The following is a 17,247-nucleotide window of genomic DNA, read 5'->3' on the forward strand; positions in this document are numbered from 1 at the left end:
AAACCGGGAGGGCATCAAGTTCTCTTAGAGGCTTACGGCTCTCGAAGCTCAACTTATAGGATTCACCGATACTGTTTAAGACACAAACTCACTGTGTGAAAGGCGTCTTCAATGAATTGAACCCCTCCCACTTTTCCCCACTCAACCTCGCCATTTCACCCCGCCACATTTAACTCACTCCACCCACCAGTACTCGTGGACAATCGCCCCACCCACGCTCAAAATCAGTTAATTTTTATAGGCTAAATAAGTCTGAGTTTTAATAAGATTTTCATAGCTTGAAATGAAGAAACCTTGGTTCACAGCCAATCATTATTATTATCAACAGTTTGGACAAATCAACAATGGAGTCAACAATGTTCTCAGCTACTTTTTATAAAATATCTTTTGAGGTAATTCCTCTGTTCTCGTTCCCAGATTTTTTCAATCATTGACCTACGGCTAATACAAGTAAACCGAGAAATTTTTGAGCTCCCCACTCATTGGATGAGGCTCATCGCAAACCTCGTCAAAATTGATTGTCCCTGCTCAAATTGTGACACATTTTATAAAGACGCCCCTCATATCGGGCGAGATAAAAAAAATTCGATCAAATTTGCCTGCGATTCACATGAGCTTATAACCCTAAATCTTGCAATTAGCAAGATTACGCACCCTTGTACTGCTATAAAAGAGACTGACTGAGCTCCCCAACCGACAGCTTGTGATTACACACCGCGAAACAACTTTGCTACTTCCTTTCCTAAGCAGTTGACAGGTTAAGCCATTATTTCAACGCAGCATTTGGGATACAGTTCGATTACAAAAACTGCTGGCTGACCCGCATTCCCAACAGGCAACAGTATGTCACTAGGTTTTGAACTGTTTTCGGGCAGAAAACTCCTGTGCTCACTGATGGTTGAAAAATCGGTTCCCGATCAAGTTGACATAATTCTCTGTATCGTATACGATCACGACGAGCGATCATATCACCCCGGCCATGGCATGATCTACCATCGTACGCAAAACCAGATATATAGAAATGGGAACTTTCTCTCGCCCTAGTACAATCTGGCACCCAGTCAATATTAAAGAGCAGCACAAATTCATTTGAAGAATGCAGCCACATAGCTTGAAGGGCGGCTGCGAACGATCAAGCAGCTGATTGTGGTAGAGACAGTGATAGCAAACAAGCTTCTTCTCTAGTGGAAGCTTGTTTACCTAACAAGGTATAATAGGCTGGGTTATCTTCATTGAGATGGCTGTGTGGCCACAATTTCACCTAATGCTTCGAGTGACCTAACAAATAAGATATCATCAGTTGGATTTTGGCATTAACGTTTTTGTTGACTGGAAGGCACGCCTGTTCCCAGGAATTATCTGCCATTAAAGCTCCTTAAAATCCTTCAAATGCTGAAGAATCAATTTTGCACAAAAATTTTTATTCGTCTGAAGGAGAATTGCATCGCAAGGAGTAGACTACTTTGGGGGCACCAAGGCAATAACTTAAGATACCAAGAGTACATTTCTGAAAATGTACTCGCAGAAGCTCCCAAAACAAAATTCTGCGATGTCTTGCTTGCAAATTTTTTCAAGCACCTTTTTCGAACAAACTTTCTCTGACTTGACAAAAAAATGTTTTCTCTCTTGGCAACAATTAACTACAAAGAGAGCTTTCTAATGTAACACTGCTGCATTTTGTCGTTTTCGTATTGACGCAAACAATTTCGATTATTTCATGGCGTAAAAAGCAAACAAAAACTAATTCATACAATGAGAAACGCGATGTATTTTTGCTGAAAGGTAATTCAAGTTGCACATAATAAAAGCTACTTAGCGTTTAAAAGCATCATTGAAAAATTCGAGCAGAACATCCTTTCTAAATCACAAATTCGCACACATTTCGACTAAAGCAGCAAGCATTAACTGAAAGGTAGGCACAACCAATCAATCGTATCCCGAAATAAGAGGAGTACCATTAACAGCAGCAGCCGCAGTCACTGCTGTAATTGTAGTTGAAAACAGTCCCATTACCATCAGCGCCCCCGTTCTCATTTCTGTTCACAATCTCTCGCCTGAAAACTTCCATCAGCAGCTATTTATTTTTTCTTCTCTTCCTTACGTCAGCGGGCGGCTCGGCATGAGTTGACGTATTTAATCATTGTTTTGTGTTAGTGGGAACTTGCACGTCTGTCTCTTGCCATTGAAACGAATCTGAAACTAATTTTTACAAATATTGCAGATGAGCAATGTTTTGATTATAACATATTGCCTATAAAATTTGAATTTACATAATTTATTTTAATAATATTGTCGCAAATTACTACCAATTACCAAAAGTATTATTCGCACTCATTGTTCTTGAAAAATACGTCAAAAGGTTGTAATATTATCAAAACGAAAAATATCGAAATGGAAATTTAAGCTTGATTACACGATTGGGTTTGTCATTACCTCACAAAAATAGATTTCACATTTTGTTCCTGAATTTTGAAATAGTCGGTGAAAAATTTCAGTTGCGTACATGCTGTTAATGTTGTTACTCCTCTTTGGTATTACCTTGAGAACCAGGATACAAATTCTTTTAGTGTTAATTGCATGCTTTTTTTCTCATTTTCCGACAAACATCAGACGCAAGGTACGTATGAAGTTTCTTGAGCATGTTAAGCGTAGCAAAATCAACCGTATGAATTTGTAGCAAACTGATTTTGATGATGTTTATATATTTGTACACAAAAAGATATCGCCTACAGATGGAGAAAAGCTTACAAGCAAAGGCGCATTATATACGGAATCTGAGAAATCTATAAACCGGATTAAAAAATAAGAGAAACATTAGCTAAAAACATTAAATTTTTTACACCGGATGTGACAAAACAATGAAAAAAAAAACCAGGGAATAAATAAACAGCCGAAAATAGATCAGGCAGCTGAAATTGAATAAAAGGATATAAAATCAACCATCTTCAATTTAAAAACTTCACGGAAAACCCATGCAACTTTGAGACATTTTTGAGACTAAGTCACAAGACCTCAAAAGGAACGGTAAATACAGAAAAAAAATTCGGAAAACTAAGTAATGATTTATGAATAAAACCATGTAAGAAAACTCTCAAAAAAACCAAGCGGTAAAATGAAGATAAAAAGCAGTTGTTTTAAGCTTGAGTACGGGGCCGAAAGAAACTATCATTAATGAGAATTAATAATAAGAAAACAAAAAGACAACAAAAACAGTTAAAAACAAATCCTCAGTAAATTCAAAATCTTAGTAAAGTACAAAGTTGTAACAACCAGAAAGAGTCACGTGAAACTGTCAAACAGATTAACATGAAGCTTCACCAAAAGCCAATGCGACCGAAAATTAATGGGGACTAATTGTTCAGACAACAAATGGAACAACAAAAAGTGTAAAACTCAAAAATGCACCATTGTTTTATGAAATTAAATAATGCAAAAGATACAAAAAGTTGATAATATCATCCAAAGGCCTTAAATAGGTGAAACAATGTCCCAATAGAAAACACCAAAGGACCTATACTTTAACAGATCGTATAATGAGAAAAACAAAAAGAACAACAAACAACGCAAAATTCAAAAAAGAAAACAGGAAAATTTCATGAACGCAATTGAGCGACTCAAAAAAGCAAACACTACCTTCAATAAGTACTTCTTCACCCTAATTTAGCATCGAAATGAAAAATTTAGTGACCAAAATAAGTCGCGTTTTTGCTCTCGTTGTTGCTTTGGGGCGATTAGAATCGCCACTCCTTTTTGACTTTGATCACTCAAATTTGACTTCAAGAATGCGTGACCAGATCTTAAAGAAATAGACAGCGCACCAACAGAATTCAAGTCTTTGGATCGTGAAGAAGAAAGAGAAGGTGAATAATAGCTCCACAGATCGATATCAACTATTAAAAAAAGCTGACCTAGAGAACAAATTATAGCAAAATTGGATTAATTTTAAGTGTTCGGGATAGTGAAAAGTCAAGAAATAAGAAACTTGTTTTTTTGTGTTTTTTTCTCGAGCAATCAAAAATTGAAAATTCCTCTTCGAGAATCGATTGAGTATTTCAATGATACCAATTTGGTAAAAGACCGCAGAAGATATCAATCGGCTAAAAATAAATTTAAAACGCCAGGGTAGCATAATGTTCCTAACTCGCGAATAAATTTAAAGGTGGGAACAATTATTCGAACTGTTCCTAAAACTGACAACACAAACTATTGAATTGTTGCTATATAAGAATGATGCTTTAAATACCAAACTTTGTTAAACTATCTTATATGCCTAGCAGTATCAACATTAGGCAGGCCTCGTTTTTGGAAATCTTTAAAGACGATAGGCTTACGAAGGGAAAAATTTAGCAGTATCTTACCGACTTCTCAATCATTACAAAAATTAGAGTCCCCAATTGTTCTATCATTACAAAATGTAGAATCCCGAATTCTTTTTCGAAGAGCGCACCTTGAAAATTTTGCAAGCAATAATATTTGATGCCCTGACGTTGCTTAGAGAACAAAGCTAAACAGACGCCTGAAGAAATATGTTGATTTCCAAATATTATCGCAATATCCATTTCATTTACGACAAATTATAATTCCTCGCACCTCTCTGTAATAGAAAATCTTTATTTCATGTAAAAAGACACAAAATTCATACAAAATTTCTAAAATTAACTTTTTTTATTTTCAAATTGCAAATCAATACAGAAATCTTACTTAAATGGACAAAAAACAGATACAGCTAAGTTTGGAAAGTCTGAAATTGTATATATCTGCTTACTGTAATAGTTTAAATAGCGAATAAGGAGAACCCTGTTATTTGGCTCTGAAAGAACCATTTTGAAATATCCTAATCGACTATTGCGTTTTCAGTTAACTTACTTCTGAAGATCAATGCAGGAACGTTGCCACATAAAAAAGGTTTGAAGCAAAAAAACTCTAACCGTCCTTCTTCTGACCGATTTGACTTATCGTCATAAGGAACTAGATAAACCGGCACAACACGAAGGCATTAGTTCAACGTGACGTTCTCTGAAAGCTGTACTAGTCTAAGAGTACGTCTCAAAGAAACTGGAAGAAACAAAGGGCACAATTTAATGGTAATGTGTTCAGAGGGTACTTTTGAGTAGTTTGGACCCCCCATCCTCCAATATTCTTTATCCTCCCACCCCCTAACCCAGTGAGGCTAAGCACTCTAAGTAAGCTAGATATTATCAAAACCAACCCCTCGCCAGTTGTTTGGGAGCAATTCGCTCAACGTCAGTCAGTTGTGTTCATATACAAGATGCATGCAATTTTATTTACGATTCGGAATCGTTAACACCACTGAGGAACGGAATAGGTTCTGAAAAGACATCTCGTGCACGCGCAAACACGTAGTTCTTCTTAGTGCAGTAAAATCAGTATAAAATCGTTGCTTATATCTGAAATCAGCATTGGTCGTTGATTGCCTCTTTCTCAACATAATCAAATCGAGACGTCTCGTCCCGTATTTGCTTATTAATTGCTCTCGAACGAAGTTCGTGGAAATTATTGTAAACCTGTATGTATTATTTATGCAAAATTTTGCTTGACCGTTCATCACCGTTCTTTGACTTCTCAATATACATTTTCATGCTTGTCTTCTTCATTTTTGATTGAAATTTTTGCACCTATAAATAAAAATAATCCATGCTACAGCTCCCTCCGAATTAAATTGCCCCGCCTGTCATTCTAGAGCAATTTTTCCGACGTTAGTCGGTTTATGATAAGCGTATTTGTGCTGTTGATTTTAGTGAGGTCTCGATTGGCCAAAGCCCTGGATACGTACAGGGTCATCTGCCAGCAGTCCTCCTCGGCTGCAGTCTCCAAGCGCCTCGTCTACTTCTCCTTCCACTTCATCAAGTTCGGAGAAGTTGACACTAAGAACCAGACATTCAAGGCTAGTATCTCCCTCTTAAATGTCTTAGTGTTTATAACGTATAACGTCTAATGCTTCACATGTCTTTTATCTATAGCCAAGGCCAACCCATATAACTGTCACACTGCAAACTAATTAATTGCTCTCAAACGAAGTTTGTAGCAATTATAATAGTCCTGTTGGTCTTTTTTTATGCGATTTTTCGCTTGACCGATTTTTCGTCTGACGCTTTTGACTTTTCGTCCTCAAAAACGGGATAAACAGGTAGCGCCCAGCGGGCATTAAGTGCTCTTAGAGCCTTTCAGCTCTGTTTCACAGCTCAAACTTTTTGGAGACTCTCAAACGACCGCTCACCGGTCGTTTGAGAGCATTCGCCCGACGTTAGTCGGTTATGTTTGATAACTCTACAAAATCTAAATCAATGTATTATCGATCTTTGCAGTCATATTTTTATTAAGGAACAGTTCCTAACTAACTGTTTTCCCTAACTCGTATCGAAAGATGAAAAAAAATCAACACTAATATCTCTGCAAAATGCGTTCCAAAAAAATCATCAGGGTACTGAAGCGTCGTTTACGCCTATATGTGTGACAATATCGTGTAGGACAGTGTAATTTAACAGGCAGAGGTGATAGTGGAGGCGAGGTGGTACGAGCCCTTCTTGGAGAATTACACGAAGAAGGCTGAGTTTGAGCACTACTCTGGACCCCTCTGGGATCCCAAACTCATCATCGTCAATTTGGAGGCTGTCCAGGCTGGCATCAACGAAGTCGCCGAATCCATCAAGGTCCATCAGTTAACAGCTCCCATATTGTTTTTTATCACCAACAGTGCCAAACAGGCAAGATTGTTAGAAAATTGTTCCCTTAACCGTTAAATATGACAAAAGATGTCGAACTCGAAAGACGATTCGACGAGGTGGGGCAAGCTTCTGAGCAAAGATTTGATTGAAGGGTTGTCGTATTTGCGCTTGGATAGTTACAAACTGTTAGAACCGTTACCATCGTCATCTAAAGTTGACATTTAATCGACTGGAATAGACTCATGGGAGTTTTGTTTAATAGCCGCACAGCGATAGCTGAGGCTATTATTGGCCTTCTCTTGGTTTTTTACAATTCAAAGAATTTGAATTGTATTGGGGCGCTGTCTTTTTTAATAGCCGCACAGCGATAGCTGGGGCTATTATTGGCCTTCTCTTGGTTTTTTTTTTATTTCGTCGTCATGATTTTTGTTACGACCATATGACGTCACAGCCACTTTTTGTTCATTCGTTCATGCAATTTCAACTGAATTGCATGCGTGACGTCATTTTTCGTTCTTAGTGGAGCGAGTTTTTTTGTTCATTTGCGTGATTAAATTTTTGGTCACACTTGACTTACCTCACTCTCAAAAATGACTTCCTCACTTTGAAATTGACTTTTATTTACTTTAATTCAAAGAGATAAGGTCAAATGGGTGTGTGTCACTCTAAATGAAGGTTATTTGAGATCAGCTAATAGAGGCAGCAATAACTTATACAGATTTTTAATCAAAATATACCAGATCAGCCTTCAATGAAAAGACAAATTTTTTTGGTCTGTCTTTACTGTTTTTTTAGACTGCCGATCTACGAATCTATTGCGGCTATTTTCTGGCAATCTGCCAGCTATGTTTTTTTTTGTTTAAGATCTGTTCACACATTTTCATGATTTTTGAAGTCAAATTGGAGTAGTGATTTTGGTCACGCCGAAACAGGAAGTGGAGCGAAAAAGCGAGTGGTTTTGCGGCGATTTTTTCGCTCTAAATTTAAAGTAGAGTGAGAAAATGGTGTTTGAACAAAAATTCGCTTTCTCGCTAGTGAATTTTTGTTCACATGCGGCAATTTCACTTTGATTTTTACAGTGTTTTCGATTTTTTGGATCGGACTTTTTTCGAAAAGGTTTTCCCAATCCATTCATAGTCCGTTCTTGGTCTAGTTTTCTGTTTAGTCAATGAAAATTCTTTGAATTGTGTGTCAGGACTTGTCCTGCTATGTTTTTTATTTCGTCGTCATGATTTTTGTTACGACCATATGACGTCACAGCCACTTTTTGTTCATTCGTTCATGCAATTTCAACTGAATTGCATGTGTGACGTCATTTTTCGCTCTTAGTGGAGCGAGTTTTTTGTTCATGCGCGTGATTAAATTTTTGGTCACACGACTTACCTCACTCTCAAAAATGACTTCCTCAATTTGAAATTGACTTTTATTTACTTTAATTCAAAGAGATAAGGTCAGATGGGTGTGTGTCACTCTAAATGAAGGCTATTCGAGATCAGCTAATAGAGGCAGCAATAACTTATACAGATTTTTAATCAAAATATAAAAGATCAGCCTTCAATGAAAAGACGAAATTTTTTGGTCTGTCTTTTTTACTGTTTTTTTTGGACTGCCGATCTACGAATCAATTGCGGCTATTTTCTGGCAATCTGCCAGCTATGTTTGTAAATAAAGGTACATGCAGTCCTGCCAAGAACATGAAATATGTTTAGGTGGACAGTATGGGACATCCGTACATCCACCACACGCGCAGAGTGCGGGGAGTGTTCTTTGAGAAGATGGAGCTGTTCGAGTTCCCCAGAGACGTGCAGGACCTTAGCGTCACAGTCATGTCTGAACTGTCTTCTGGTACAGAGAAAACACAGAACGATATATAATCATAGAGTAGATTTTATAACTTGATCGATAGGAGAGTACCTGATTGATGATATGGCTGAAGATTGAGTCTCTGAATAGACAAAAGCCTCTTAAGAACCATAAGAATAGATTTCTTTTGTAGACGATCATCTTAACCAAAAATGCCATCTACTTTCTGAATTCCTGAATAGTCTTCCAAATGCTGAGCTGGTGCTTTGGGTCAATGAAGCTAGATGATGTGACCACGCACCATTTTTTTTTGGAAAACTGAACTAAAATGTGAGCCAAATTGTTGAACTCAGGCACATATGCTACTTATTCATAAGATCCAATTTCGAAGATATGTTCAATAGACGTTATCATTACTTCTGAGAAGTGCATTTTTTCTCCTTTTCAGATGAGATAGAGCTGATGGAGGACACAGTTCTCCCCTCCAGCATCAAGCAGGAGATGTTCCAGGATGAGAACAACTTCTCCCTGTTTGATCACGTACAAATCCTGCCTGGGGTGATTCCGGACCCCACAAAACAGACCAACTTCTCAGTGCCCATCATCTCTGCCACCTGTCGAGTGGCGAGAAACCCCATGTTCTTCATATGGAACAACTACCTCATTATGACATGTCTAGTCTTCATCAGTCTTTCCTGTTTCGCAATCGACCCGAAAGATGTCAGTAGAAGTAGTCTATACTTAATTGCTTCTCTTGTGCTTTTTGAATCTTAGGAAGTATTCAGTGCCTAGGCTGACCAATTGTGTAGTATTTTCCCCTTCAATCAAGGTTTCCTATTTTGAAGGAACAGTTGGGTTTCTAGAATGTTCGCATTATGCATTTGTCATTGAGTAGGATTGGAAAATTCGAGTCTACTTTATTGACTTGCAGACGAGAGCTGAAAATAACGAAAAATTAATTGCACCCACAAAACTAGAATATTGTCAAGTGCAAAACGTTTTTAATAGCCGCACAGCGATAGCTGAGGCTATTATTGGCCTTCTCTTGGTTTTTTTTATTTCGTCGTCATGATTTTTGTTACGACCATATGACGTCACAGCCATTTTTTGTTCATTCGTTCATGCAATTTCAACTGAATTGCATGTGTGACGTCATTTTTCGCTCTTAGTGGAGCGAGTTTTTTTGATCATGCGCGTGATTAAATTTTTGGTCACACTTGACTTACCTCACTCTCAAAAATGACTTCCTCACTTTGAAATTGACTTTTATTTACTTTAATTCAAAGAGATAAGGTCAAATGGGTGTGTGTCACTCTAAATGAAGGTTATTTGAGATCAGCTAATAGAGGCAGTAATAACTTATACAGATTTTAAATCAAAATATAACATATCAGCCTTCAATGAAAAGACGAATTTTTTTTGGTCTGTCTTTTTTACTGTTTTTTTAGAGTGCCGGTCTACGAATCTATTGCGGCTATTTTCTGGCAATCTGCCAGCTATGTTATGATAACCTAATCTACAATTAAACGGATTCGACCATGTTTTGATCCATTCTATGAATTCAATTAAAAAAAATTGCACCCCTCTTTCTTTCCTCATCGTGTGCGTCTTGAAGCGTTAGTGCTATTCTTGGCATATTAACAACTTTGAGTGGGGACGAAATAAAAAAGCTCAAATTGTGCGAAAATATCAGCTGTAACCAATTCAGAGACAATGTATAGACGTTCAGCCTTTCACTCTTTCAGGTGAAGTACCGCCTGACAGTGATCCTGACTATCCTGCTCACTTCAGTGACATTCAAACTCTCAACAGCTGGCAAGCTACCCATGATCTCATACAACACCATGCTTGATCTCTACATTCTGATCAGTATGTTGATCCTGATGGCCATAACAGTGGAGATTTCCATCCTCAGCATCTGGAAGGAGGAGCCAATTGCAAAGGATCTGGACAAGTGGTCTGTTCTAGTGATCGGGATAGGATTGGTACTCTATCATCTCCTATACTGGGTACATCTCACATTTTAAGTATTCATAACTGAGAAAATCTGACATCAATCCAGAACCGTCTCCTTACTTGAAACACAAAGTGTGCATTGTGTGAAAGTTTGGGACTTAGAATTTTGCACTGCAGAGATCTGGCTATTTAATTTTTCAAAAAAAAATGTACGCGAGACCCTCCCCCCCACCCAGTACGTTAAGCTACTCACAATTGAAGAGCACGTATCATTATTCATTACATAGTAAATCATTAAACCCACTTAGCGGGGGGCACAAATGGAAAAGATTCCCAGTATTTATATAAATAAATAAATAAATGTGTTTCTGCGTAATCGCAGCATTAGGCTTTCAGTCTGCAGTATTAACAGTAGCCTGTTCTCACCACTCATCGGAAATTTGATCACTTAATACGTCACCAATTTCTACCTTTCAATTCGAAACATTTGCAAAAAATGCTCTCATTTTTGCAAACCTCAAGCTCACGTTTTTAATTTTCTTATTTATAGGGACATCTTTTTGGCGCTCCAATTCTTCCCTAATCAACTCGGCAAAACTGAGCTAAAACAATTTCTAGAACAAATTCTCAATGTATACTGAACACATTAAGAGTTGTAACAAAACCTCAACTAATTTACACTTTAACGTATTGGAATTATGAATAAAAAAGCTAGGATAAACATTATCTGATGTCAGTAAGAGACGTCTGCAATGTTTTCTTTTGCTACCTTGTAAAATTTGATTGCATTTCAGGCCTGGTTTCTTTACGTGACTTCGCGACGACATCGCAAGATACGAAAACTAGTGGAGAAAGCAGATGAAGAGCGAACCAAGAGTGGGCGACGCAAAGGGGGCTTCGAACGCAAAGGGTTCCTAAAATGTATGAAAGTGCACCAGGGCCTAGAATACGTGAGAGAATTCAAAAACGACAGGATCCCACACCTTGGATCTGTAACACGCCCTGAAAATGATGACGTGGTAACTGTGACATGTGTTGAAAATGTTCCCAAAAAACGAAATGTGAACAACTCGCAGCTACAAAGTTTAGTCAATGCTGCGAGTGATGAGGAAAATATTTGACCTTTTTTTCAACTAATTATTGCAACCTTTTCATCATGCACAATTTCAAAATTCGTTTGCAAATTTGACATGGAGCTTCAAATGGGACTTTGATTCGGTCTGTATTTTTTTCACCTGTTAAGAATTATATCATAATATCTTCATTTATTTCATTGAAAAAGTGGTGACAAAACTAGATGAATGTTTTAGGCAAATTGAGGCAGTTTTGAAGGAATTGATTACTTCTGCTATTAAATCGGATATATATGATATGCAGCGTAAAAATTGTTCCCTGAAAGCAAACCCAAATTATGAACAAACTCGAAACAAACAAGGGTGCATATCCCTCGATATTTCACGAATGGATTCAGAGAACGATTTACATTAGATCTAATGGGTATTAGTGTATTCATGTAACGAATACCTCTGTTAGGAATAATGGCTGATAGAGTTAAGCCGACAAGGGGACAATGAGAAATCTGATTGGTCAGCTGACAGCTTAAATCTGTTTGGTCGACGAATCTGATTTTTCAAAATGCTAATACAGTTGGAATGCATGCATCCGATACAGTTGGAGTACGGCCGGGCTGCCCGGTGAAAATTACATTTTCGGTTGTCTGCTAAGCCCCCTGTCGGCTAATTCGGTGATCGCCATCCCTTCCATTTGAAAGCTCCATTCAAATTAAGAGTGCACAGCAAAGTACTATTCAGATTAACCCGCTAGTAACTCAGCCCAGTTTGAATCCTATTTTCTCACTTCATTAGCTTTACATTCAAATTAATTAAGAGTCCAATTCAATTTTCGAAATGATTGATCACCATTTCCAGACTTCTAACAAACACTTCGACGTCAAAAGAATCATTTGATAAACTTTATTCACAAATACAGCGTTATCAGTTTACTGCAAAACAAATTTTCACTACGAAGAGAAAGCTAAACTACAAATACGTTTTTACACGCCTAGGATGAATCAAATTACAAATCGGTGGGTTGCAAGTTGCGATTAGATAGTAATACGACGAAGCAACGGTGATGTGTCTATAGACCGGAGTTGAAATTCATCTTAAAAATCAAGATTGCAAAGAGTAAAAGCGTTTAACTGAAAGTTGAGTTCAAAGTTAAGTGCGCAGGCAGAGTCTCAAGCAAGACAATTCCAGCAGCACTTTCCAAAATAACATTTCTGCCTGTTTTCATTTTTCCAGAAACCAAAAAAAAACTTAATATCTTGAGTTTGCAAACATGATTAATTGCTCTCGAACGAAGTTTGATGTAATTATTGAAATCATGTGTGTCTTTTGTCTTTTTCATACAACAATGTTTGCTTTATTCATTTATCATTAAGCAGCTAAACTTCTTGGTTACAGTTACGATTGAAAGCCTAATGAAGACTGCGCCAAAATGGAATTGATTTTTAATAGCCACAAAGGCCATAGCTGAGGCTATTATTGATCTACTAATGGTTCTTTCATGACTTGAAGAAGAGTATTGGTTTTGCACAGGTTCATTTTGTACTACCTCTTCAAGGCGAGTTTTGACCTAAAACCAAAAGTGAGTTAAATGATCGCCGCGAGCAAATTTAGATTTTTTACGGCTCCAAGGCAAATGTTGGTTTTCAACGAAATTACTTTACTGAAGTAGAAATCGCTCAGGCGGCGTTTTGACCGAAAAGCGAAAGTAGGTTAATTACTTGAGGAGGACAAATTTTTGCAGAATAGCACGGCATTGAGCTATGACTGGCTATTACCGGTCAGCCTCTCAACGGCTATTATTTCGGCGCTCTCCTTTTTACAATTCAAAGAATTTGAACTTTATTCAGGCGCAGTCGAATATTGCTGGAGCTTCTTTTCTGACCAGTAATAATGTTGAGGAAAGAAGAGTTTTTCTTTTCATGGCACTTTTCTGAGAGAAAACGAGAAAACTAGGTGTGTAGGTTTTTCGCTAAGCAGTAATTTAGTTTAACCTGAAATTTTTCAGTTCAGGGTGCTTGTATCTTCATCTAAGCTAGAAAGAGTGCGTCTGAAAGCATATTTGGCCAACTAGAGCGCACAATGAACTTTTAGATTCAATTTTGAGCTATTTTTGCCATTTTGCCTTGTTTCAAGTTTTTTAAGCTGTTTTCGTAATCTTCTTTAATTTTTATATCATTTGGGAGTTTTGTGGTTGAAATCAGTTCTTTTTAGCAGTATTGGTTGTCTTTCATACTGATGGAAAAATTTATTCGAGATAAATTTGTTGAAATAAAATTGAGAAATTGAGCAATTTTGCCGCTTTTTGTATGTTTCATAACGTTTTTTGCCTAATTCTTCTAATTTAATGCTTCCCACTGTAGTTTTTCTCGACTCTTAATTGGGAGATTTTCCATAGGTTGTGCTAGTATGAAGAAACACTTAAAAAGCTAGACATGGCACTTCTCATTGAAATAATTTCTAATGCTGCTTTTTTCTTACTTGTAAATTGTTAAATATTTTTGTTAGTGTTTTGCTACATGCTTTTTTTGCTCTTTGCATTTTAATTTCTCTCGTACGAAGATTGAAACACATAATGTAACCGTGTTGGTCTTTTTTATGCAAATGTTCACTTGAAAATTTTTGCGTTGTTGTTCTAGAACCTTCAGTGACTTCTCTAGTGACTTTTTCAAGCTTCACTTCATCATTTTTAGTGATTTCAATTTCTGTTCATTTCAAATTTGTTGCTAATATAAATATATATACATAAATTTTAAAAAATTTTAATGCTTTACGCACAAGAACGCATTCACACAAACGCACACAAAGAACAATATCATTTTTTAGAAGTACAGTTTTTTTAATAAACAAATAACAGTCATATAAAATTATGTAAACTGAATATTGTAAATTGTCCAATTTTGCAGTCAAAATTTAACAGTGCTCAGAAAATACCACGAAGGTCTCAGTTATGATAAAAGTGCTTCAAGTTTTGAATAAAATTTGGGCCGAAAGCTTGGGCTGATAATAGTCATACAGCGGCGGCTAAATTGGTTTTCGTCAGTTCCACATGAGAATAGATTACAGCTTGAATTACCTACAGTCTCCCGTTTTGAAATTTGTCAAAATGCTTTGTTGAACTCATTTTTGAGTTCTGGTTATCTTGTGCGTCCGTGCAAATAGCCACGAAAAAGTTGAATTGAAAACGAAAAAGAGTTACAGCCCACAGTTCGCTAAAATTTTAGCCGTTTAGGCCACTTTTCTCGCTATCGATTACTCGTATCTATTCAGCTCCTACTTTTGTGTAGATTTCGCACTTTAGATTTCGCAGTTCAACGACCTTTGTAGTATTGTATAAGTTCGATCTTTCGCATGAAATTTGTGTCTAATTTGGCTATGCCAGAGTGTTTTCATCACCTCCTTTAGGGTTTGAAATGGAGTAAAACGTAATCAAACGTTGTTCCTGTTGCCCATGAGAACGTTACCCATGAACAACAGGAACTTAGTTTCAAAAGTTTTCATTAATATTAGTTCAGTCAATCAAAGTCAAATTTCTCCGATGGTTATGTGCAATAAGGGACCGACAAGAACATTTTTTGCGGCTTAAGCAGAGGGCGCTCGAAAATCATCTCCGTCTCTATTCTCTTTAAACCTTCAATTAGAACGTGGTCCTTTATTTCTTCTCAAGCTTCACTTTGACTGATGAAACGCGTGCTTATCTTTTGTCTTGTCCTATGCTTTTAGAATAGGCTAATATCTATCCGGACAGTTACTTAAAAGTTCTTCGGGTAGTCTACAAAATTCTACCGGTTAGATTTGCTTAGTGCGGTCCCGGACCTTGATCACAGTGAGTTTCAGCGCTGTACCATTGACTCTCAATTGTAACCATTACTGAACCAGTCAAATAGAAGTGTAAATACTTCTGCCAGTCTGCCCCGAGTCGATTAAGAAACATCCCAGTCTGTCCCTTTTCTTCGCAGCCTAATTTACATTATTGGTGAACACTGCACAGAACGTTTCACATCATCAGACTGTACATACAACGAACATAGCAAGTTTTGAAAATTTCGAATAGCTGATATCATGCTTAAAACTTTTAATATGGCGACAACCACAGTAGTAAGAAACCAGTACACCCTAGGCCACTTTTTGGCTCTTTTTACCCAAACGTGTTCGATCATGCGCGCGGATGAAAAGTTCTTGGCAATTATTCCCTTTTAGTTTAGGATTGTTGCCTGAAAATTTAAAACACTTACCTGAAATCCATTTTCAATGTGGCAGTGTGGAAGTTTATACGGAAAATTAACACACTGTGGAGAATACTGTTTGTATATCTGACAAATGCCTAAGGGCTATAAAACCAGTCTAAATTTGTCAAGAACACTTTTGCGCAGAAATCTGGGCTTCTAATGTGAATAAACTATATATTGGTATTGCGTAATCAGGGTTAACTCCTGCATACGCAACTTTGAAGCACACAAGTTTATAAGTATATGAGGGATATTTAAACCCTGTGAAGAAGATTGTTTGTATACAAACGTTTGCGGGCTATAAATCCAGGGAACACTTTTGCGCAGTAGCAGAAATCTGGGTGTCTAATGTGAATAATCTATGTAATGGTATTGCGTATGCAGGATTTTGTTTTTTAACTACATGTGAAAGTCTGGGTAGGAAGCGTTCTACTTTCTGATGAAATTATTACCTAAGGGCTATTTTTAGAACACAAACTCAAACTCGAACTCGAACTCGTCTGTCTCAGACTGTTAATATACTTCCCTTTCATTTATTACACAATAAGCCATATGATTCAGACGTACTACATTTTGACGAAATTCGTATCCGAAAACAACAAGTTCGAACGCGATAAAAGGAAGTAATTGATTCTTCAATAGAATTTATATAAAAAAGGAACAAAAAAGCATTCTGAAAGATAATAAATTACTGAAATTTTGACCTCATCAACCGTTGTTTTGTCCAGCAAAGACCAATTGACAGGGAAGACAATCGTCGAGTAGAAAGAACACAAGTTGAGAGTAACTTCTACCTCGCAGATAAAATCAGGTTAATTCATCATTTGAAAAGAAATCATCGTTTGAAGTTATACTAGGAAGTTAGGTCCTTGAGGAATCCGAAAAGTATAGAAACATCTTGTTTTTAGTTTTGAAGGATCTATCAGAAAAACGAGTAGTGTCAAGAAGAACAGTTGGGTGTAACAACATCTTGTCACTTTGGTTGCAGAGAATACAAAGACACAAAAGACGGAAAAAACTTTGTTTGAATTCCGAGCGCTTCAAAAACAAACCAGGAAGCAAAAAAGAACAACTGGAAACCAGAGGAACAGCATTTTGTTTGTCTATCATCAGAGCGCATCCCTAAGCAAGAGGAGTGGTTCAAAACAGAATACTTTTGGAAAGTAAGTTAAAAGACATCTTTTGTCTTCATGTAGCTCCTCCATCATTTCAACCTATCTAACTCATCCACGGATCAAAACAAGGTAGTCGGAAAACATCAATTTTGCTCACATAATATACATATGAGTCATCAAAGGTCAATTGTACATCATTTTTTTCCTCTTAATGTACAAGTCCTAGAGAAAAATTTCTTAAGGAAAAATTGTTCCATTGGTGAAAACTAACACAAACTTTAAAAAACATCAATTTTGCTCACATAACATATGTATGAGTCATCAAAGGTCAATTGTACATCATTTTTTTCCTCTTAATGTGCAAGTCCTAGAGAAAAATTTCTTAAGGAGA

The 17,247-nt window shown here is 37.0% G+C and overlaps 2 protein-coding genes across 7 annotated transcripts in view; both read left to right on the forward strand.

Annotated features, from left to right (window-relative positions):
• The window catches only part of LOC142339565 (uncharacterized), a 32,728-nt gene extending 20,372 nt beyond the window's left edge, over positions 1-12,356 (forward strand). For 3 of the 6 annotated variants that reach the window (XM_075389705.1, XM_075389704.1, XM_075389703.1), the window contains 6 exons: positions 5,760-5,909; positions 6,511-6,671; positions 8,396-8,531; positions 8,938-9,209; positions 10,235-10,498; positions 11,240-11,861. In XM_075389705.1, coding sequence (XP_075245820.1) covers positions 5,760-5,909; positions 6,511-6,671; positions 8,396-8,531; positions 8,938-9,209; positions 10,235-10,498; positions 11,240-11,566 — 1,310 coding nt within the window. In that variant the 3' untranslated portion in view covers positions 11,567-11,861. Of the gene's footprint in view, positions 1-2,122; positions 2,618-5,759; positions 5,910-6,510; positions 6,672-8,395; positions 8,532-8,937; positions 9,210-10,234; positions 10,499-11,239; positions 11,864-12,232 lie in introns of those variants that run through there. The other 3 variants (XR_012759020.1, XM_075389701.1, XM_075389702.1) reach the window with 3 other exon arrangements.
• The window catches only part of LOC142339577 (medium-chain specific acyl-CoA dehydrogenase, mitochondrial-like), a 350,806-nt gene that overhangs the window by 98,199 nt on the left and 235,360 nt on the right, over positions 1-17,247 (forward strand). The window lies entirely within an intron of this gene.

Source organism: Convolutriloba macropyga, chromosome 5 (assembly GCF_964194025.1).
Source record: "Convolutriloba macropyga chromosome 5, txConMacr16.3, whole genome shotgun sequence".
Taxonomy (NCBI): Eukaryota; Metazoa; Xenacoelomorpha; order Acoela; family Convolutidae; genus Convolutriloba; species Convolutriloba macropyga.